We start from the raw sequence: 21,190 nt of genomic DNA on the forward strand, positions 1-21,190 counted from the left end.
TGCCCAACTAGGGCAAGCCAGACGCTTTGCCAGGCACTCGGAAGCTTGGGCCGTGGTCTCCTGTATTCTCATGGAAGACCCTCCAGGGCCTTTTAGAACTGAGGCAGAAGGCCAAGGGCATGAGGGGCCTGCACCCCTCCAGGACACCCCCAAGGCTGCGATGCTCTGTTGGCCCTGGGCTCACGGCGGGAGGAAGGGCTGCGTACTCACAGGAGTGGAGCTTGAAGAGAAGCTTGACCGTGTAGTCGTACAGGTGGCTGCAGTCCAGTATGACCTGGATCAGCGGGGCCAGGCGGCACTGCCCGGCCGTGGTCACCGACACAGAGCGGGACATGTCCAGGGAGTTGAACACTAGGACATGGAAGGGGGAGTGAGGCAGGAGAGCTAGGAAGTGACCGGTGAGCTCTGCGGGGGAGCACACACTGAGGCCCGGCCTGGGCGTGCGCGACCTCGTTTAATTCCTGCAACCATTTCAACAGTCCACGTGTGCTCTGCATCACACAGGGAAGGCGTAGGGCGAAAGTGAGCTTGCAGGTGGTCACAGAGCCCCGAAGTGGTTGTGCTGAGAGGCAGTGGCCGCTTAAGGTCCCACCAGAGGGCCCACGTGGCCAACAACTGGCCAGGCCAGGTCAAGAACCTTGGTTGTGTCATGGATGGAGAACCGGGCCCTGGGACAGCCCTGGAAAGACTGGATTGGCTCAGAACCTGGGAGAGCTCCTAGGATGGAGGAGAATCCCTCTGTTGGGTCTTTGAAGAACTCCCTAGTCCCAGCCTTGAGTCTGAATGAAAAGGCCAATGGGCATCATGGTTTATAAAGGATTTCTGGTCTAACGTGGAGACAGGTTGACTGTTGAGGGAGAGCCCTGAGATTTCCAGGGAACCAGAATTTCAGGACCGGAAGCGGCTGTGGAGCCAGCCCCTCCAGCCCTCTCTCTCACGACTGCACTTAAAGGGTTAACCCTTGACCTTCAGGAGTGCGCCTGGTGGTGGCGGAAGCTGACCCGTGGCTGGGGAAAGGATCAGTTGGAAAATGAAGAAGGGAAACGTGCAGCTGTGGCTAGCCATGTGGCTTCTGGGGACAGCAGAAGGGACACCTAGAGGGCCCACGAGGGCCGAGAGGGCAGGGCTGAGCGTCAGCATCAAAGGCAAGTTCAAGGTCCTTGGGGGGACTGGTCAAGAGAAGCAGCGCCTTCTGCTCTCTGAGTTCCAAGAGGAAGGGGCTCCCTCCAGCTCCTGCCCCAGTGGTCCCTGCACACTTACCGCCGACTCCAGATCCTAGACCAAAGCCCCCAGTGCCTGGGCAAAGCCCAGCAGCACACCCTGGCCAGGGCTGTGGGCTGTCCTCTGCCTCTGGAGACCCCATGCACTGCAGGCGGCTCTCCCTGCAGTCCGTCTGGAGGCAAGCCCAGGGCCGCATATGCTCTGCCACCCCCGACTGCGCCAAGCCTTGCTAACTGCAGTAGTCTGGCCCCTGGTGGGGGGATTCCTCCAAACTGGTCTCTAATAAAAGGTGGCTTTTCTTCTAGATACAAATGAAAAGCAGCTGTCACCATGAGGCAGTCACGCTGCCTACTGGCTTCCTTGGGCTCTGTCTCCCGGGTTGCCCGCTGCCTTCCGGAGTGCTCAGGGCACCCAGTGGACCTGCAGCACCGTGACCGTGGACAGCTCACTCAAGCTGTCTGTGCCCCAGGATGCACAGACCTCACAAGGGACTTGTAAGATGAGCTTTGGCTTTGAGGTTGATTTGGGTCTGAGGAAACTGAAGCCTCCCTCATGTCTGCCTGTGCCTCATGCCCAATCTCACCACTTCCCCGCTAACCTCCCACAGTCAAAAGTGTATTTCCTTTTTTTTGTTTGTTTGTTTGAAGATTTATTTATTTCCTTTGAAAGCCAGAATTCCAGGGAGAGAAAGATCTTCCATCTGCTGGTTCACTCCCCAGATGGCTGCAACAGCCAGAGTTTGGCCAGGCTGAAGCTAGGGGCCTCTTCCAGGTCTTCCATGCAGGGTGCAGGGACCCAAGGACTTGGGCCATCTTCCACTGCTCTCCCAGGCCATAGCAGAGAGCTGGGTGGGAAGAGGAGCAGCCAGGACACGAACCGGCGGCCATATGGGATGCTGGCACTGCAGGCAGACGCTTAACCTACTATGCCACAGTATCAGCCCACAAAGCCTGCTGATGAGCTCATCTAACTTCTTGGCTATTGCACAGAAAGTGAAAGACAGAGTGGTGGTATGGGTATTGCTTCTGTGCCACCGTAAAGTTGGGAAACCATTGAGTCTGGAGCCAGCACTGTGGTGCAGGCGGTTAAGCCGCCACCTGCCATGCTGGAATCCCATACAGCACCGGTTTGAGTTCTGACACCCCACTTCCAATCTGGGTCCCTGCTAAGGCACCTGGGAAAAAGCAGCAGAAGATGGTCTAAGCATTTGGGCCCCTTGCACCCACGTGGGAGAGCCAGGTGGAGCTCTGGGCTCTTGGCTTCTGCCTGGCCCAGCTCTAGCTGTTGCAACCATTTGGGGAGTAAACCAACTGATGGAAGACTCTCCCTCTCTCTTTGTAACTCTGCCTTTCAAATAACTAACTAACTAACCAACCAACTAATTAACTAAATCTTAAACCAGCAACCGAGATGCCTGCGTCCCCTGGTGTGACACCTGGCTCTGGCTCCTGACTCCCACTTTAATGCTGACCCTGAGAGGCAGCGGTGACGGCTCAAGTCATCAGGTTTCTGCTACCCACATGGGAAACCCAGACTGAGTTCCTGGCTCCTGGCTTCAGCTTGGCCCAGCCTTGGCCACTGAGGGGATGTGAGGACTAAACTGGTGGATGGGAGCTCTCTCTGGGTCTCTTTCTCTCAAATAAATAGATAAGTACACCCAGCTAGGGATTGTGAGACGTGGGGGCAAAAAGGATGTCTGAGTCACACCTGTACCCCCCTCATCTCTCAGCCCCCTTTCTGGGGGGTCACCCCCATCTCTTCCTGCTTACTTGCAGTCTATCAGGAGCTCGAAGGCCATCGGCAAAGCCGCCTTGCTCTCCCCCAGCCACCACGGGCAGCAGAGGCCAGAGCTCCAGGGAGGCAGCTTGGAGCGGCTGGTTGGCCCCTTGGAGACTGGACCCTGCGGAAGATGGCAGTTCCTAGGGCCTCCCTCGGACACGCACTCCATTCTAGCGCATTCCAAAGCTAAATGTGCCGGACGCTGAGTTAACCCCCTCTGTCTTCCCACGTGGCTGACTATCTGGAAGTAGCACTCTTAAGTTGTATGCACACATTCTCAATGCATCAGGGACTGTATGCTGTGTTTTACTGTTACTCCTCCAGTGCCTTATGACACAGGCTGCTAGCAGGCTGGTACCCATTTCCTCTTGCAGGTCACGGTTTCCAACTCTTTTAACTGTTCCTCTGACACACCCTGTGCTGAACTGATTGATTGGTCAAAGCATCACGCCAGGAACTTGTCGCCCTGTTATAGGCCTTGGCCAGTGCTGGACCAGAACAAGCCAGTGGTGCACGTTGGCTGCACATATGGACAACAGCAAAAGAAGCCTGCGGTCAAGGTCAGTCAATGCCCCAAGAACAGGCCCAGTGGGGAGAAGCCGCCGAGCTGAACCCACAGTCTGCAGCTCACTGCGAGCCAGACACTTGTCGTGGGGCCCCTTCCTGCCCCCCAGTTCTCAGAGTCCCTCAGTGATGGCAGGGGAGGCAGGCTGGGAGGTAGGGGTGGGGTGGGGAGAGAGACGTGGGGAGCAGGGAGCTGCAGGGGGCTCCACAACTCCCAGGAGAAGGGAGCCTGGCAGGGAGGCCACCTTCGTGGGCTGCTCACGTGGACTTGAGTGACAGCCAACTCCCCTAGCTTTGCCCCAGCAGACATGACGTGCCAAGGCCTGGCCAGGGCTGAGGCCAACAGGGAGGGGGTGGAGAGATCTCCCTGCTCAGGTCTGAAACCACCAACAAGGAAAATACCAAGAGCTCCAGCCCCTCCCGCCGCGAGGAGCTGGGAGAGCAAAGGCCGGGTGGGGATGCCTCCCAACCCCTTGTTCTACAATAGGGACAGGGAGGGGAGGGCTGGGCCAGCTGGGCATTCTGGGAGCCCGGATCAGATAGGAGGGAGGCGACTCACCAGTTTGGAAGAGGTTTAGCTCACACTCCAGGTAGTCAAACATCTCCACTGTTAACTGGAAACTGGACCCAAGAGTAGACAGCTTATACTCCACAGTCCCACGGCCAGGCCCCCACCTGCCTCTGCCCACATCCCATACATACACACACAAGTACCCTCAGATACGCATGCGGATACACACACACATGTGCACGCATGCTCGTGTGATTCACTCATGCACGCACACACACATGGGGCACGCACGTGTGTGAATGCAGTCACACGCACAATGCATGTATGCACAAATGTATGTGAGCAGCCCACCGCCAATTCCTAGCCCCCACCCCAAAATGGACACTTTAGAGCCATCCAAAGGCCAAGCATGACAAAGAATTCATAGTGGCAGTGGCCAGGGAGAGGACAGGCACAGGACTAGGATGGGAGGGTAGGGGAGACAGAGGGAAGCAGGGGGCATGGGACAGACCACCGAGGGTCTGCATGAGGCCCAGCAGGAGGTGGCCCCAAGGCCAAGTCCATCAGAGGCTGGAGAGGAGACCCCACCTCAACCCCCGCCTCTGCCATCGGGCTCCCAGAACCCTCACAGGAAGCTTCGCTCCCCACCAGGTCCAGGACACGGGGGCCACCACTCACAAGTTGTTCACGTCACTCTCTCCAGCCTCGTCCAGCTGCCGGTCACTCATCTGAAGGTTGCCTGGGAACCTGGGATTCTGGAGAGGAGGTGGAGGGGGGGAACCAGTCTTACAACTGAGCTAAGCCAACCACAAGCCCGCTGTCCACATGAGATGCAGGCCATTGCAGGCAGCTCATGCTCGCATAGGCCCCTCCCTGTGCTCAGGAGGTGGGGCTGGGTCCCTGGCCCTCACACCCACAGACCCTGACTGGACCACAGCAACGACCAACTGCTACCTGTCACCGGAGGCGAGGGCTCTGCCCCACTCCTCCAAGCTGGCAGGGGGGCCCTTCCCTCCAAACCGCACCCTGGAACATTCTTTCTTTCTTTTCTTTTTTTTGACAGGCAGAGTGGACAGTGAGAGAGAGAGAAAGAGAGAAAGGTCTTCCTTTACCGTTGGTTCACCCCCCAATGGCCGCTGCGGCCAGTGCGCCGCACCGCGCTGATCCAAAGGCAGGAGCCAGGTGCTTCTCCTGGTCTCCCATGCCGGTGCAGGGCCCAAGCACCTGGGCCATCCTCCCCTGCACTCCTGGGCCACAGCAGAGAGCTGGACTGGAAGTGGTCCGACAGAATCTAGTGCCCCAACTGGGACTAGAACCCGGTGTGCCGGCGCCGCAGGCGGAGGATTAGCCTATTGAGCCGTGGCGCCGGCCAACCCTGGAACATTCTATGGATGCCCTCCCCAGTGCAAAGGGTCCCTATGTGTAAGCGGGGTGGGGGGTTAGGGGGTGGGGGCAGCCAGCTCAGGGCTCCTGCTGTCTTTTGTCACCTCCTCCTGAAGCCGTGACTGTGAATTCAGGAAACGCAAACCCATTCTCACACCAGCTTTTGCATAAAGCATAATGAGTACAACAAACAACGGCAGGACAATACTACCCAATGCACACGCAAAGTTGAGAGGAAGGAGAGCGTGGCTTGTCACTAACGTTTCACCCATGTGCTTGGTTGCAGTGGACGCAACCCAAGGCCGAGGGAGCCGGCCGCAGAAAGGCAGGGGGCCATCCTGTCATTCCAGAGTGAATACTTCTGGCTCTGACAACAGGATGCCTGACACGAAGTAGCAGGGGCCCCGGGAGTCCACTGTTTCTGCTCTGCCTCAAGTCTACAGCAGTGGGTCTCCACGTGGGATCCTAGGGCCAGCAGCACCACCACCACCGGGGCGCGGGCTAGAAATGCACACTCCCAGGCCCCACCCCGGACCTGCTCCGGGGGTGAGAGTCTGCGGGTGGGGCCCTGGTGACTCTGGATGGGTGGGAAAGCAGGGAGTCTTGTGGGGGCTACAGGTTCCCTGGAAGACCCGATGGTCAACCCTGATGGGGAAGACTCACTTTGGTGTGGAACTCCATCTTGGTTCTCAGCAGTTTGAGGTAGATGCTGCATAGCTGTCCGTAGCCCTCACTCAGGTGGCCCTGGGGGGAGGAGGAGAGAGCATCAGCTGACACCAGTCCGGGTGAGCCACCCACAGCCAGCACTCTGCCAGTGACGAGTCGTTGTTTTCTTAAAGATTTTCTTTTATTTATTTGAAAAGCAGAGTTACTGAGAGAAAGGGAGAAACACAGACAGACAGGGAGACATCTTCCATCTGCTGGTTTACTTCCCAAATAGCTACAATGGCCAGGGCTAGGCCAGACCAGAGCCAGGAGCTTCTTTGGGGTCTCTCACACGGGTGCAGGGGTGCAAGGACTTGGGCCATCTTCTACTGCTTTCCCAGGCCATAGTGGACAGCAGGATCAGAAGTGGAGTAGTTGGGACTCAAACTGGTGCCCATATGGGATGCCAGCACTGCAGGCGATGGCTTTACCCACTAAGCCACAATGTCAGACCCAGGAATCTCTTTTTCTGGGTCATGAAAATAACAAATGCCCACTGTTGAGAACAGGGAAAGTATGGAAGAGCACATCAACAAACCCCCACGCTCCATCTAACCACCGGCTGGAATGGCAACGACCACTCTGGGATTCTGAGGGCTCTTAAAAGAGGTGGTGGACGATACTATAAAAATAGCAGGTGAGGATTTGAAAAATGTTTTGCACCAAAATAAGCTTATCTTTTAATTCATTTTTCCATGAATTTCTTGATATCCTCTTGTATAACTTCCCTGTTAGTTTATATTTTCTTTCTTTCTTTTTTTTTTTTTTTAAAGATTTACTTATTTTACTGGAAAGTCAGAGTTACAGAGAGAGAGAGAGAGAGGTCTTCCATCCACTGGTCCACTCCCCAATTGGCCGCACAGCCGGAGCTGTGCCGATCTGAAGCCAGGAGCCAGGAGCTTCCTCCAGGTCTCCCATGCGGGTACAGAGGCCCAAGGACTTGGGCCATCTTCTACTGCTTTCCCAGGCCATAGCAGAGAACTGGATAGGAAATGGAGCATCCAGGACTTGAGCAGAGCCCACATGGGATGCCGGCACTGCAGGTGGCGGCTTCACTTGCCAAGCCACAGCGCTGGCCCTATATTTTCAACTCAAATGTATAACTTTTTTTTTTTTTTTTTTTAAGAGTACTTAGGGGGCCGGAGTTCTGGCTTAGCAGGTGAAGTCACCGCCTGCAGTGCCGGCATCCTATATGGGCACCGGTTTGAGTCCTGCCTGTTCTATTTCTGATCCAGCTCTCTGCTCTGGCCTGGGAAAGCAGTAGAAAATGCCCCAAGTCCTTGGGCCCCTGCACCTGCGTGTGGGGCCCTGAGGAAGCTCCTGGCTCTTGGCTTTGGATCGGCACAGCTCTGGCTGTTGTGCCTAATCGGTGAGTGAACCAGAGGATGAAAGACTTCTCTCTCTGCCTCTCCTCTCTCACTGTGTAACTCTGATTTCAAAGAAATAAATAAACCTTAAAAAAAAACAAAAACAAAAAAAAGAGCACTTGTGGGTGGGTTCACAGCAAAATCGAAGTACAGAGTTTCACATACTCAGTGCCCCCCACCCTTGGCAGCCTGCACCACGGCGGTGCGTTTGTCACAGCTGCTGCACCTACACTGATGCCGCTTACCCAAGAGCCACGGTTTGTGCAGGGTTCACTCTTCTGTTGGGATCCTAGAACTCTGACAAACACCTAACAACCTCTACCACGATCGTATCATATAGAGTAGTTTTATTGCCCTAAAAATCCTCTTTTTTCTATTTCTTATTCTCTAAAAAATGTATTTTTTAAAGATTTATTTATTTGAAAGGTGGGAATGACACCAAGAGAGGGACAGACAGAAAGAGAGGGAGAGGGAGAGAGAGAGATTCCTTCACTTTCCAAATGTTCACAATAGCCAGGGCTGGGCCAGGCCGAAGCCAGGAGCCAGGAACTCCATCTGGGTCTCCCATATGGGAGACAGGAACTCAAGTACTTGAACCATCACCTGCTGTCTCCCAGGCACATTAACAGGAGGCAGGATCGAAAGTGGAGCAGCCAGGACTTGAAGCAGCACTCTAATACGGGAGGCCGGTAGCCGCAGCAGTGGCTTAACCCACAGCACCACAATATCTACCCCTCTGCCTTGATTCTTAGATAAATGGAATCCATTTCCTCCTTAATAGACTGCATTTTTCCCATCTCAACCCTTCTTCTGTGAGGTCATGTTCAGTGACTGCTCAGAACCTGAACCATGATTACTTAAGAAGGGGAGTGGGAGCACCAAGAACCCTGCACCTGTGCAGCTGTGGCTGCCACACTCAGGTCTGATTTCTACGCTTCCTTTGACCTCTACGTCCTTGAGGGCAGAATAAAAGAACTGCATGGACACCTGTCTGATAGCACCCACGGGAGATGAGCAACCACAGGGGGCGTGTTTTCACGCTGCATTCACTTTCTGCAAACACAACTCATTTATTTAATTTTTTAAAGATTTATTTTATTTATTTGAAAGGCAGAGTTACGGAGAGAGAGAGGGAGAGACACAAGAGAGAGGATCCTCTTCTATCCACTGGTTCACCCCTCAAATGGGCACAACAGTCAGGGCTGGGCCAGGCCAAAACCAGGAGCCAGAGACTCTACCCATTGTTGAATTCTTTGTTTAGTGGAGGGTTAAGCTTGTGCTTATAAAATAAACTAGAAGTCTGTCATTGTAAAAATTAAAAGAAAAAATAAGAAGGGAAGGAGGAAGGGAGAGGGAGGGAGGACAGGGTGGGAAGTATTATGCTCTTAAATCTGTATATATGAAATACATGAAATTCATTCTTCTTATATAAATTAAAAATTAAAAAAAAAGAAACGCCATCCAGGTCTCCTATGTGTGTGGCAGAAGCCCAAGTACTTGGGCCATCTCCTGTTGCTGTCCCAGGCACGTTAGCAGGGAGCTGGATCAGAAGTAGAGCAGCTGGGACTTGAACCAATACCTGCATGGGATGCTGGCATTGCAGGCAGTGGCTTAACCCACTATGCCACAGTGCCAGCCCTTCAAATTTGTTAAAAAATATTTTCATTTTGTTTGAAAGGGAGAGAAAGAGACAGACATCTTCCGCCCACTAGCTCATTATCCCTACATGCTCATAACAGCCAGGGCGGAGCCTAGCCAAAGCCAAGTACTAGGAAGCTTCATCTGGGTCTCCCGCATGGGAGCCAGAGACAGGCACTTGGGCCATCTTCCACTACTTTCCCAGACGTGTGTCAGCAGGGAGCTGGGTCAGAAGCGGAGGAGCTGGGACTTGAACCGGGCAGTCTGATACAGGATGTAATGTCTCAAGTGGTGACTCATCCACTACACCCAACACCTACTCCAACAATTCATATTTAATTCATCAAATATGTATTCATTATAGAAAAATTGGAAAGTACCAAAATAGTAGGAAAAGGAGTAAAAATATCCTCATCAAAGACAACCACAGTTAACGTGAAAATGTACAAGAAGGAGCCAGGATCCCACATCAGAGCCCTTTCAGGTCCCACATCAGAGCCCTTTCAGGTCCCACATCAGAGCCCTTTCAGGTCCCACATCACAACCCCTTCAGGTCCTGGCTGCTCTGCTTCCAACCCAGCTTCCTCCTATCTGCACCTGAAAGGCAGTGGGAGATGGACCAAGTATGTGGGTCCCTGCCACCCACAGGTAGATTAGGATGGAGTCCCTGGCTCCTGGCTCCAATATGGCCCAGCCCTGGCTATTGTGGTCATTTAGGGACTGAACCAGGGGATGGAAGCGTGCTTTCTCTCTCTCTCTCTCTCGCTCTCGCTCTCTGCCGCTCTTACTAAAAAAAAAAAAAAAAAAAAAAAAAAAAAATCTCGGGGCTGGTGCTGTGGATTAAGCCACTGCCTGCAGTGCCGCCATCCCATTTGGGCACTGGCTCAAGTCCCAGATGCTCCACTTCCGATCCAGCTCTCTGCTATGGCCTGGGAAAGCAGTAGAAGATGGCCTAAGTCCTTGGGCCCCTGCACCCACGTGGGAGACCTGGAAGAAGCTCCTGGCGCCTGACTTTGGGTTGGCCCAGCTCTGGCTGTTACAATCATTTGGGGAGTGAACCAGCGGATGGAAAATCTCATTTTGTCTTTCTCTCTCTCTCACTCCCTCTCTCTGTAACTCTGCCTTTCAAATAAATAAGTAAACCTTTTAAAAAAAATCTAAAAAAGTAAAAAGAAAATGCACAAGGATCAAAAAGTAGAAGAAGGTCCTCCCTTCAGAGACTCTTAGTCACGAGGAGGAAACAGGCCCACAGGAGAAAGGCTTGGAGCTCTGAGTTCCAGGTGCCGGAGCCACACTGACAACTGCCAAACACGTTGGGTAGAACAGCAGAGCTTCTTCGAAGGCATTAATGAGTTGACAAGTGACTCAGGCCAGAGACTGAGGAGACACAGGTACTCAGGTACTCAGGTACCTGGGATGCTGGGATGAGAGGGTACAGAACACGGGGGCTTTGCTGCACCACACGAATCTGCACTTTGATTTTGCTGGCCCCTAATAGTCAGATGAAGGGGGCTGGTACTGTGGAATAGTGGGTTAAAGCCCTGGCCCACAGCCCTGGCATCTCATATGGGTGCTGGTTTGAGTCCCAGCTGCTCCACTTCTGATCCAGCTCTCTGCTATGGCCTGGGAAAGCAGCAGAAAATGGCCCAAGTGCTTGGGCCCCTGCACCCACGTGGGAGACCCGGAAGAAGCTCCTGGCTCCTGGCTTCAGCCTAGGCCAGCCCTGGTCACTGTGGCCATTTGGGGAGTGACCCAGTGGATGGAAGACCTCTTTTGTTCTGTCTCTACCTTTCTCTGTAACTCTGCCTTCCAAATAAATAAAATAAATCTTTAAAAAAAAAAAAGGTCAGGTGAGATCCCAGTGGGTGGCCTCTTTGGCAGAGGGCAAGGGTAAGTGAGGAAGTCCTCCCGGGAGTACAGGGAGAAGCTGTAGCCTCAAAGCCCTGCTGTGCTGAGAGAGAGGCCCACACCCTGCTGAGAACTGGACCCAGGAGCCAGCCCTCCAGGGGCTCCGCTGAGAATTCCTAACACTGGAAGCCGAGAATTTAATTCTGAGTGATCTCAACGGACGCAAACGCCAGCTCTCTCTGGAGGAAACCGGCTTTGTTACCAACTTTGGAGAACTCGCCACCAATAAGACCCCCAAGGAAAGTGAACAGTTCAGGGTGAAAAATCACTCAGCACAGAAGGAACCGACACACCATGAGCAAAATCTGCCCAAAGTGGTGGATGGTGGGAACAAAGCTCTGAGGACTTTAGATACTGCAATTCCAAGAAGTGATTTGTGAAATGCCAATGTTTAATACATCTGAAGAAATAAGATCGCTTCCCAATAAATACAAGACATTATAAGAGATATTCAGCAGATTTGAAAACAAGCAAAACAAACGTCAAGAAATCAACTCTACTAAAACTCAAAAACCTTTTAAGTACCACCTCTAAGACACAAGGAGATAGGAAAATTGGGGGCAGGTATTTGGAACAGTGGTTATCCTATCCAGTTCCTGCTCATGTGCTGGGAGGCAGCAGGAGATGGCCCAAGGACCTGGTCCCTGCCACCCACGTGGGAGACCTGGACGGAGCTCCTGGCTCCTGGCTTCTGCCCTGCCCTGCCCTGACTGTTGTGGGAATTTGGATGTGAACCAGTAAATGAAGATCACTCTTACTTTTCTGTCACTCTGCTTTTCAAATAAATAAAAATTAAATAAAACTTCAAGAAGCTCATGGAAAATGGAATTTAAAAATACCTTAAGTCAAAATATAGGAAAGTTAAAACTCAAAGGATTGGGTCTAGTGCTGTGGCGTGGCAGGAAAACCCAGCACCTGCCATGCCGGCATCCCACATGGGTGTTGGTTCGAATCCTGGCTGCTCCACTTCCAACCCAGCTCCCTGCAAATGCACCTGGGAAAGAAGCAGGAAATGGCCCAAGTGCTTGGGCCCCTGCACCCACGTGGGAGACCCGGACTATGGCCATCTGGAGGTGGGAATCAACAGATGGAAGATCTTTCTTTCCTTTTCTGTGTAACTCTGCCTTTTCTATAAATAAATGAGATAATTATTAAAATTAACATATTATTTTTTAATAAAACCCGAAAACGTTGATTCTCCGGGCACTGGCAGCCCAGAGGGCCCGGGGGAAGGGAATAGAGGCAGTGCCTGGCTGAGGGATCGCCGTGCCTGGACAGCAGAAGCTTCCAGGTCCTAACACTGCTCTGCAGCTCCTGGGGACCAGGTGAAGAAATGGACATGCTGGGCCCACCTTGGGGGGCATCCTCAGCCCATCCTGGACACTCTGGGCGGCAACCCTGGCCACGTGGAAAGAGACGACTGTGTTCCAGCCCAGTGGCCTTTGACCTCAGGGGAGGGGAAAGAGGAGGGAGAGCCGGTGGGCACCCCCCTCCCCGGCGCATCTCCGAACTCACCCACATCCTGCTCATGTCGCTCAGTTCATTCTTGTATCTCAGCGAGTCCTTCAGGACCTGCGGACAGAGAACACAGCCTCTGAGGGAGGAGCAGAGAGGGCTGGAGGGCAGACGAGAGGAGAGGGGGCGGCGTGGGTGCCCACGGCAGCCCCCGCCTGCAGCCCCGGGAACTCACGTGGGGGTGGCCGTCTCGCAGGAGCTTGTGGAACACGTGGCAGAACTTCCAGCAGAGCACGGCGTGGCTGGACAGCGGTAGCCGGCTGACGACTGACCAGAAGGTCTGCGCCCCTTTCTCGTGGTGGGTGCCCAGGATACATGGTGAGGACACAGTCATGGAAAACGCGCAGGCCACTCAGGGCAGCCAGCTCCTGGCGGGTGGGGCTCCTGCAGCTGGCCACCGCTGTGGCGAAGCAACCAAAGAGCTCGGCATTCATTCTGGCAAATTCTTTTTACGGGGGTGTGGGGGGGGTGGCAGATGGCAATCAAATGTGGTGTTCCAACAACATCCGCAGAATAAGACAACTTCCCTGGAGACAGCCGGGTCTCGGGAGAAGGGAGTCTCTGGCTTGCATGAGGGCCCTGGGGGTTGGCATCCTCCAGGTGCGCTCAGGGAGGGTGGTGCTCCCTGGGGAGGTGCCATAGCTAGCATTTTACGACTCATTATGGCTTCTCCAAGCTCTCTCTTCTCCATGATTAAACACGAGGGCCTGCCTTGGCATGACCCGGCCGGGGACCCCCCACGCCAGCATGCTAACTCTCCTGTCTCCTCCAGGCAACACTTTCTCTTCTCAAACATTTATTTTTTAATGTCTTTGAAAGGCAGAGTGACAGGGAGAGAAAGAGGTCTCCCACTTGCTGGTTCACTCCCTGAAAGGCTCCAATTACCGGAGCTGGGCCAGGCTGAGGCCAAGACCCTGGAGCTCCATCTGGGTCTCCCACGTGGGTGGCAGGGGCCCCAGCACTTGGACCATCCTCGGTTGCCCTCTCATGTGCATTAGCAGGGAGCTGGATTGGAAGTGGAGCAGCCGGGTCTTGAACTGGCGCCCACGTGCAATGCAGGTATTGAAGGTAGCACTCCCACCTAGGCAGCACTTTCATCTCCTCTCCAGCTCCCCAGCCCTGCTGTTGCCTTGAAAGCAGCACCTCTGTCTCCATAAACCCCACTTCTTCCTGAAGCACCCCCCAGCCTTGCTCAGGGGTGCCTTCCAGCACCTTGAACTGCCAGCAGGGGCAGTCCTGTGGCCGATGCTCCCCAGACCCAATTCCCAACATATCCACTGCCTGTAGCCTGCCCGCCATGGTCTGCATGGGGGCGATGTCCATGCTGCCTTGCGGGATGGTCGGTTTTACCAGCCAGGTCTGTCATTACCGAGCCTCTCTGGGAGTGCCCCCTAGAGGATTTCTGGGTGAATTTTCTAACTGTTGTCTACACCGGGCCAGCAGCGGGGCAGCGTGGATCTACCCTACTAAGCAACAGCTCTTTTCCCAGAATACCAGGCTTCTCTCTGAAGGCTCAGGCAAGAAGCACGGCGCCGCTCAGGGCAGAGCAGCACATCCAGAAGACGTGTCATCTTGCTCCCAAGCCAGACCGGCCCAGACACGGCCTTCGCCAGCTGGAACTTTTTGACAGGGGTGGGTTTGAACACAGACTTTTGGGTCTGGAAGCTGAGATCAGATTTTAGCCTTGGAGTGATTTCTTTTAAATTTTTATTTTTATTTTTTGATTTGCGAGCCAGAGAGAGTGCCCATTCACTGGTACACTCACCGAAATGCCCATGACAGTCAGGGCTGGGCCAGGCCAAAGCAGGGAGCTGGGAATTCAACCCAGGTCTCCCACATGGGTGGCAGAGACCGAAGCACTTGAGCCACGACCTGCTGCCTCCCAGGGTCTACACTGGCAGGAAGCTGGAGTTGGAAGCAGAGCTGGGACTTGAACCCAGGCACTCCAACATAGGATGCGGGGTCCCAAGCAGGTTTTCACTGCTGTGCCAAAGGTCCACCCCTTGAGTGATTTTTGAAACTAGTGATGGGTCCACCCAAAGGCCTTGCAGACTGGAAGGAAGCAGAGGAGAGAGGAGCCGCTCCCCACCCCGGCATGTGCCACCTGCTCACAGCTGGTTGTGGTTAACCAGACCCAGGAGTGGCCTCCACAGGAGCCAGGTCGGGGCACAGTCCCTCAGACACCCCATGCAAGAGGCCAGGGGACTTTTCCATGGTTCTTTGATTTTATACACATTGTTATGCCCCCGATCATGAGTTAGGGACCTTAAAGGGCATTCAGGGAGAAGAATAAGAAAATAAAGAAAGATTAAGACTCAGACCCCGGCCCTGCAGGAGTGATTCCACGGTGCGGACCCAAGCTGTGTATCAGTCAGGTGTCTGCAGGAAATCCCTGTCTGGGCAGCGCTTCTGGCCTCTCTACGAAGCCACAGAGCCACGACGCTGGCTGCCCACGGCCTCGGGGACCATGGCAAACTCGGAGAAGGGCCCTCCAGTCGCCGAGTCCCCTGTCCACTCCGAGGCTCCTGTCTTCTCCTCTGGGACTCTGGGACACACACTGCACCTGCTCACGGGGCCGACTGCCTCTCAGCACCGAGCCCCTGCCCTGGTGTCTGTGGAGACTTTGGTTCCTATGCTCAGAAAAAGGGGGGAGGAGATGGTGCCCCCTGAAGTTGGGGGGGGGCAGTGTAGCCCCGGGGGGGCCTTGGACAGCACAGGTGGGAATCCCCCCAAGATGGGCCTCGGAGCTGACCTGCAGGTTCAGCGGATTTGGTCCTAGGGGACAGGGGCAGGATATTGGCAAGCTGATGGCCTCACTGGCGCCTTCCAGCCTGCCAGGCTGTGGGTCCAGGAAGCCACCTGCGGAGCCTGGCCCAGGTGGGGCTGAGCGGAAGAACCTGGCTGTGACCTCTGTCCCCATCACCTGACCTTCCCCCCCACCCCCCCGGGTGGGGGTCGGCTTTCCAAGCAGCATCCGAAAGGATATTTCTGGCGTGTTTCTCCTTCACTGCCACTTCCTGCGTATTAATGGCCTTATTGATGCTGACGGTCTGGAAAACAAGAGGGGGAGGGGCAGCAGGAAGGGATGAATGAGCCTCTGAGTGGTGGAGACCCTCCAAGACACCCTGCCCCCTCCCCTCCTCCGTGAGCCTCAGGCTTGGCGACCGGCCCCTCGCCCAACACACACACACAGTCCTCCAACTGGAGGTGGCCTCTCCGCCGGTGCCCAGCTGGGGGCAGAGGTGGGCAGCACTCCCAGGGCCAGCTGGCCCAAGCTGCCTGGCAGTGGCTGTGCCCAGCTGCCGCGCCCGCCTGCCACTCATGGGCTTGGCACAACAACACGGCAATTAAAGCCCACACAAAGGGATGCTTTTCATCCCCAGGGAGACATGATCCCTCCGGGAGCGGGAGGAAGAGGCGCCGGGATCAGGGAGCCACTGTGGCCGGAGAGTGTCCCTTGGAACCCGCCCGGGGCCCTTCTGCCACCGCTGGCGCTGGCAGTGGCCGCCCTGTAGCCCTCATTTCCTACTGTGGGGTGTTTTTCCACTCCCAGGCAAGTGCCCCATGACTTCCTTAATTACACCCAAGGATGTGAAAAATATTCACTCCTAGCCAGTCCTTTTAAAAATCACAACTCTCTTCAGTACGGATACACACACACACACACACACACACACAGAAGGGGTTAATCCTGTCACTGCTCAATGGGGTTGGCAGGTGTACATTCTTCTACATCTTGTTTTTTTCTGACTTGAAAATATCTCACAGAATATTCTCCAAGCAGACTGTAAAACTCTAGTTCATTCTTTAAAAAGCATGCTATTTGACGATGTGGGTGGGCGTGACTGATACAAGCATTCCTGTATTTATAGGGCATTGATTCATTTCCAGGGTTTTTTTTTTTTTAATTTTAACCACTGTAACTATTTTTGTAAACCCTGTTATAAAAGACTTATTATTTGAAAGGCAGATTTACAGAGAGAGGGAGAGAGTCAGAAAGAGATCTTCCACCCACTGGTTCACTCCCTAAACTGGAAACCAGGAATCTGGCACTCCATCTGAGTCTCCCATGTGGGTGACAGGGGCCCAAAAACACTAGGCTATTCTCTGCTGCTTTCCCAGGTATTAGCAGGGAGCTGGACTGGAAGTGGAGCAGCTGGGACTGGAATCAGTGCTCATATGGGATGCCAGCATGGCAGGCAGTGGCTTCCCCCACTGCGCCACAATGACAACGCCAGCCACTACGTGTGCCCTTGCTAGTGGACGCTTTAACTTTCCAAGGGACAGATTCCTGGGAGTGAAATGACTGGGGAGATGTTTGTGTTTTTCTTTTCTTTTGCTTTTTTAACCATTCCTTATGGAAAAAGCTAGACCAATATACAGGTCATTTGGATAGTCACGACAGTCCCCAGCATCAACTGTGTGAACTTGGCCAGGCTCATTTTCCATGGATGAGGGGTCGGCCAAGATTTTCTTCGAAGACCCAGATGGTAAATATGAGAGGTCTTCAAAAAGTTCATGGAAAAATGCATTCTATGGGATGTGCTGTGGCTCATTTGGTTAATCTTCTGCCTGCGGCACTGGTCCCATATGGGCACCAGGTTCTAGTCCTGGCTGTTCCTCTTCCAGTCCAGCTCTCTGCTGTGGCCCGGGAGTGCAGTGGAGGATGGCCCAAGTGCTTGGGTGCCTACACCCGCATGGGAGACCAGGAGGAAGCACCTGGCTCCTGACCGGTGGTGCAGTTCTGGCCGTGGCGGTCATTTGGGGGGTGAACCAATGGAAGGAAGACCTTTCTTTCTGTCTCTCCCTCTCACTGTCTGTACCTCTACCTGTCAAATAAATTTAAATAAAAAAATGCATTCTATGAGGAACTATGTGAGTTTCAAGATTTGTGGCACCAAAATAAACTTACCATTAATTCCATTTTTCCATGGAGTTTTTGAAGTCCTACATATTTTAGACACTGCAGGCCACATAGTCTCCATGGAAACTATTCAACTCTGCCACAGAATACTAAACAGATACTTAAATAAATGAGAGTGGCTACATTTCTGTAACATTTTACTTCTAAATCCACTTGGTGGGGCAGGAGCTGTGGTGCACTGGGTTAAATGCCCAGTCTGCAGTGCCCACATCCCATGTGGACGCCAGTTCAAGTCCTGGCTGTTCCACTTCTGATCCAGTTTCTGCTATGGCCTAGGAAAGCAGTGGAGGATGGCCCAAGTGCTCAGCCCCTGCACCCACATGGGAGACCCAGAGAAGCTCCTGGCTCCTGGCTTCGGATCAGCCTAGCCCTGGCCATTGCAGCCATTTGAGGAGTGAACCAGCGGAAGGAAGACTTCTCTTTCTCTCTGCCTCTGTCTCTCTGTAACTCTGCCTTTCAAATAAAAATAAAACTTAAAAAAACCAACAAACCACCATGTGGTGGCTTCGTTTCATCCTGCAGCTGTAATTGGCTGACCCCTGCTCCCCGCTCCACAGCAAAAGCTACTGACTCCTATTCCTTGGATTTTTATTTTTTAAATTAAAAATTTATTTGAAAGGCAGAGAGAGAGAGAGAGAGAGATAGAGATAGAGATATCTTCCATCCACTGGTTTGCTTCCCAACTGTGCACAACAGCCAGGCCATGGCTAAGCCATGGCCAGGAGCCCAGAGCTTCAATCCGGGTCTCCCAGGTGGGTGGTGGGGACCCGAGGACTTGGGCCATCCCTGCTGTTTCCCTGGATGTGCATTAGCATGAAGCATAACTGGACCTCAGACCCAGGCACTCTGATATGGGATGCAGGTGCCCCAAGTGGCATCTTAACCATTGTGACAAATGCCCGCTCTCTAGATTCTTCTTCTTCTTCTTTTTTTTTTTTTTTTTTTGACAGGAAGAGTTAGAGAAGAGAGAAAGGTCTTCCTTCTATTGGTTCACCCCCCCAAATGGCCGCCATGGCCGGCACTCTGTGCCAATCCGAAGGCAGGAGCTGGGTGCTTCCTCCTGGTCTCCCATGGGGTGCAGGGCCCAAGCACTTGGGCCATCCTCCACTGCACTCCCTGGCCACAGCAGAGAGCTGGTCTGGAAGAGGGGCAACCGGGACAGAATCCGGCGCCCCGACCGGGACTAGAACCCAGTGTGCCGGCGCCGCAAGGCAGAGGATTAGCCTAGTGAGCTGCAGCATTGGCTTGGATTATTCTTAATACTAGATGTCATATAATTTATCAGCGAGTCACCACTGCAGCCGGGTGACAGTGAGAGACTAAACACTCAGGTAAGATCTGGTGGCTTCCAGGTCCCTTTCATATTTTTAGACGTTGGAGGGTCTGGGCTATCATTGCAAGAAGTGAGGGTCTGAAGGGGGCTGGGGAGCCACAGGAGAGAGGCCTGTCACCAACACCCACGCATCCTCCGGAATGCAGAGTTCCTCCTCCAAGGTCCTGGGGAAGGAAAGTGCGGGGCGAAGTCTACGCAGGTCCCTCCCCCCCCCCCCATTTCAGCCCAGGACACACGGCAAGAGCCTAGGCGAGCACGGGGTTCTGGAAAGAAGTCTCTTCCTAAGCCCACGGCTACAAGGCATCTGCCAGCCCTGCCTGCCCCTGGCCAGGGCCGCCCCAGAGCCTCCTCCCGCAGCCCCCGCAGGCAGGCCCCCAGGAGCCCTGGGTTACCGCAGCCAGGGTTCCCACTGTTCTCCAAGTCAGCGGCCATGCCCAAGAGGCAGAGTCCATGCCAGCGTCCAGTTCCCGTGGCAAGGCCTCCCGGGGCTTGGAAGCACAGAGGTAGGGCTGAGCTCTTGAGGCTCTGGGCTCTTCTTGAGAGCAGGCTCTGGGCCCTCGGGGCATCAGACACCAAGAGGTTTCCAGGACACAAGTTCCCTGCCAGGGCCCATGTCCTGCTGCCTGGGGGGTGCCACCTGTCCACCATCATCCTCCGTCATACACATCTCCCCGCCCTCCTGCACTCTGAGCCCTGCCCCACCCTAACAGCCCAGACCTAACTTGACCTTGTTTTAGACTTGCCAAGCTACTTGGGCCAACTACACTTTTTTTTTTTTTTAAAAGGAATTCCAATTCCTCCTAACGTGTTTGGCATTTCATACATGGGCACTTCCAAATGTTTGTGGAAACACAGAATAAAAAGGTCATTTTCTACTAAGTGCAAAAAATAAACAAAGAAAAAAAAACTTGCAAAATTCATGCATAGTTTTTTCTATAACACACATTCTCTAGGAACTTTCTGAAAACCCCCTTGTAGAGGTCAAAATACTTGCACCGGGTTTCAAAATACATTTGCACCAAAGTAAGTTTATCTTTTAATTCCACTGTCCGGAACCTTCCGAAGCACTGGTGTACACTGCCTTCTCTCTCCAGCAAGATCCAAATCCCAAGGGCAGGGACCCGGCTTCCTCCTTCCCCGTGGGCTGGTGGTATCTAATTAATCCCTCCCCCAGCCCAGCTCCCTGGGACAAGCAACAGGTGCAAGAGTTGCGGCCACTTGAGACAGTCTGTTCCCTCTCCCTCCCTGCACCCGGCCTGGACGGGGTCTGAGCCGGCCCTGGCCCTGGCCCTGGCCCACCCGCAGGCCGGTGTGGGGGCTGGGGTGTCCTAGGACAGAGGGTGGGAAGTGGGGGCTGAGGGTCTCACCTCTGGAGGGGGGCCCACGTTAGAGGACATCCTCTAAGGACAGGCTGTTCTCCTGATGCCCCTGCAGTCACACGGGCCCTAGGACCAGCAGCGCCGGCCCTGAAAGGGGGCCATTGTGCAGCACTTCCTGCCCCAGCTGGCCCTGGTGTCCCGCAGCGGCAGTTCCGGAGAGCCGATTAGCGGCAGGCGCCACAGGAAGGGCGGCTTTCTCCCAGCCTCTTCCTCCCTCCCCGGCCCTCCCCGCCGCCAATGGGAATCCTGCAGGCCTGCGGGGCCAGCTGGGCACCGTCTGGTCACGCACACAGCTCCTGGCAGGGACCCAGCTCTTGGGCTGCCCAAGGCCAGGCTGGCCGCTGAGGGTTTCCGGGGCAGGGGTGGTCAGCATGGCTATGCCTGGGGCGGGGGCGGCAAGACCTGAATGAAGCCAGGGACGGGAGGAGAAAGACCTGAGCGTAGGCAGGGCAGAGGGGAGAGGAGGAGCAAGCACGCCAGGAGGGAGGGGGAGAACAGCAGACAGCATGAGGGCTGCTGTGTCTGGAACGCAGCTTATCCCCTCTGGGGCTCATGCTGACATCTGCTGGTACTGACGGATGGGGCCGTACAAGGTTATAGGGGTCATGGAAAGGGCCTGACACTTCTGGGGAGTGGGTTTGCTCTAGGGACAGCAGTTGTTATAAAGGAGGCTGCCTTCGCTGTTTTCTCTCTTCCTGGGCACCTGCTTGCCTGTCCACTCTCCGCCAACAGTGGAAGCAGCAAGAGGCCCTCACCAGAAGGCAAGCATGTGCTCTTGAACTTCCAGCCCCAGCAGGCAGTAGCGTCCAGTGTCCAGGAACCACGCTCACTCCCCTCGGAGCTGGAGAAGCTTCTTCCCCGAGTGCTTAGGCCTGGGCCACAAGGAAGAGCAGCCTCCTCTGGGAACCTCGGTCCCATCTGGGGGTATCGAGGCTGGGGCGGGGGGTGAGACACCTGTGGCAG

At 54.4% G+C, this 21,190-nt stretch overlaps 1 protein-coding gene across 3 annotated transcripts in view; it reads right to left on the reverse strand.

The window, feature by feature from the left end:
• Positions 1–21,190, reverse strand: part of HIP1 (huntingtin interacting protein 1) — a 138,455-nt gene that overhangs the window by 27,200 nt on the left and 90,065 nt on the right. For 2 of the 3 annotated variants that reach the window (XM_051835462.3, XM_051835460.3), the window contains exons 2-8: positions 15,578–15,641; positions 12,767–12,909; positions 12,592–12,648; positions 6,122–6,202; positions 4,754–4,830; positions 4,124–4,185; positions 211–351 (exon numbers count right to left, since the gene is read on the reverse strand). In XM_051835462.3, coding sequence (XP_051691422.3) covers positions 211–351; positions 4,124–4,185; positions 4,754–4,830; positions 6,122–6,202; positions 12,592–12,648; positions 12,767–12,909; positions 15,578–15,641 — 625 coding nt within the window. Of the gene's footprint in view, positions 1–210; positions 352–4,123; positions 4,186–4,753; positions 4,831–6,121; positions 6,203–12,591; positions 12,649–12,766; positions 12,910–15,577; positions 15,642–20,215; positions 20,397–21,190 lie in introns of those variants that run through there. The other variant, XM_008249099.5, reaches the window with a different exon arrangement.

This window comes from Oryctolagus cuniculus, chromosome 19, assembly GCF_051225735.1.
Source record: "Oryctolagus cuniculus isolate XC-2025 breed Fujian yellow rabbit chromosome 19, ASM5122573v1, whole genome shotgun sequence".
NCBI classification, from domain to species: Eukaryota; Metazoa; Chordata; class Mammalia; order Lagomorpha; family Leporidae; genus Oryctolagus; species Oryctolagus cuniculus.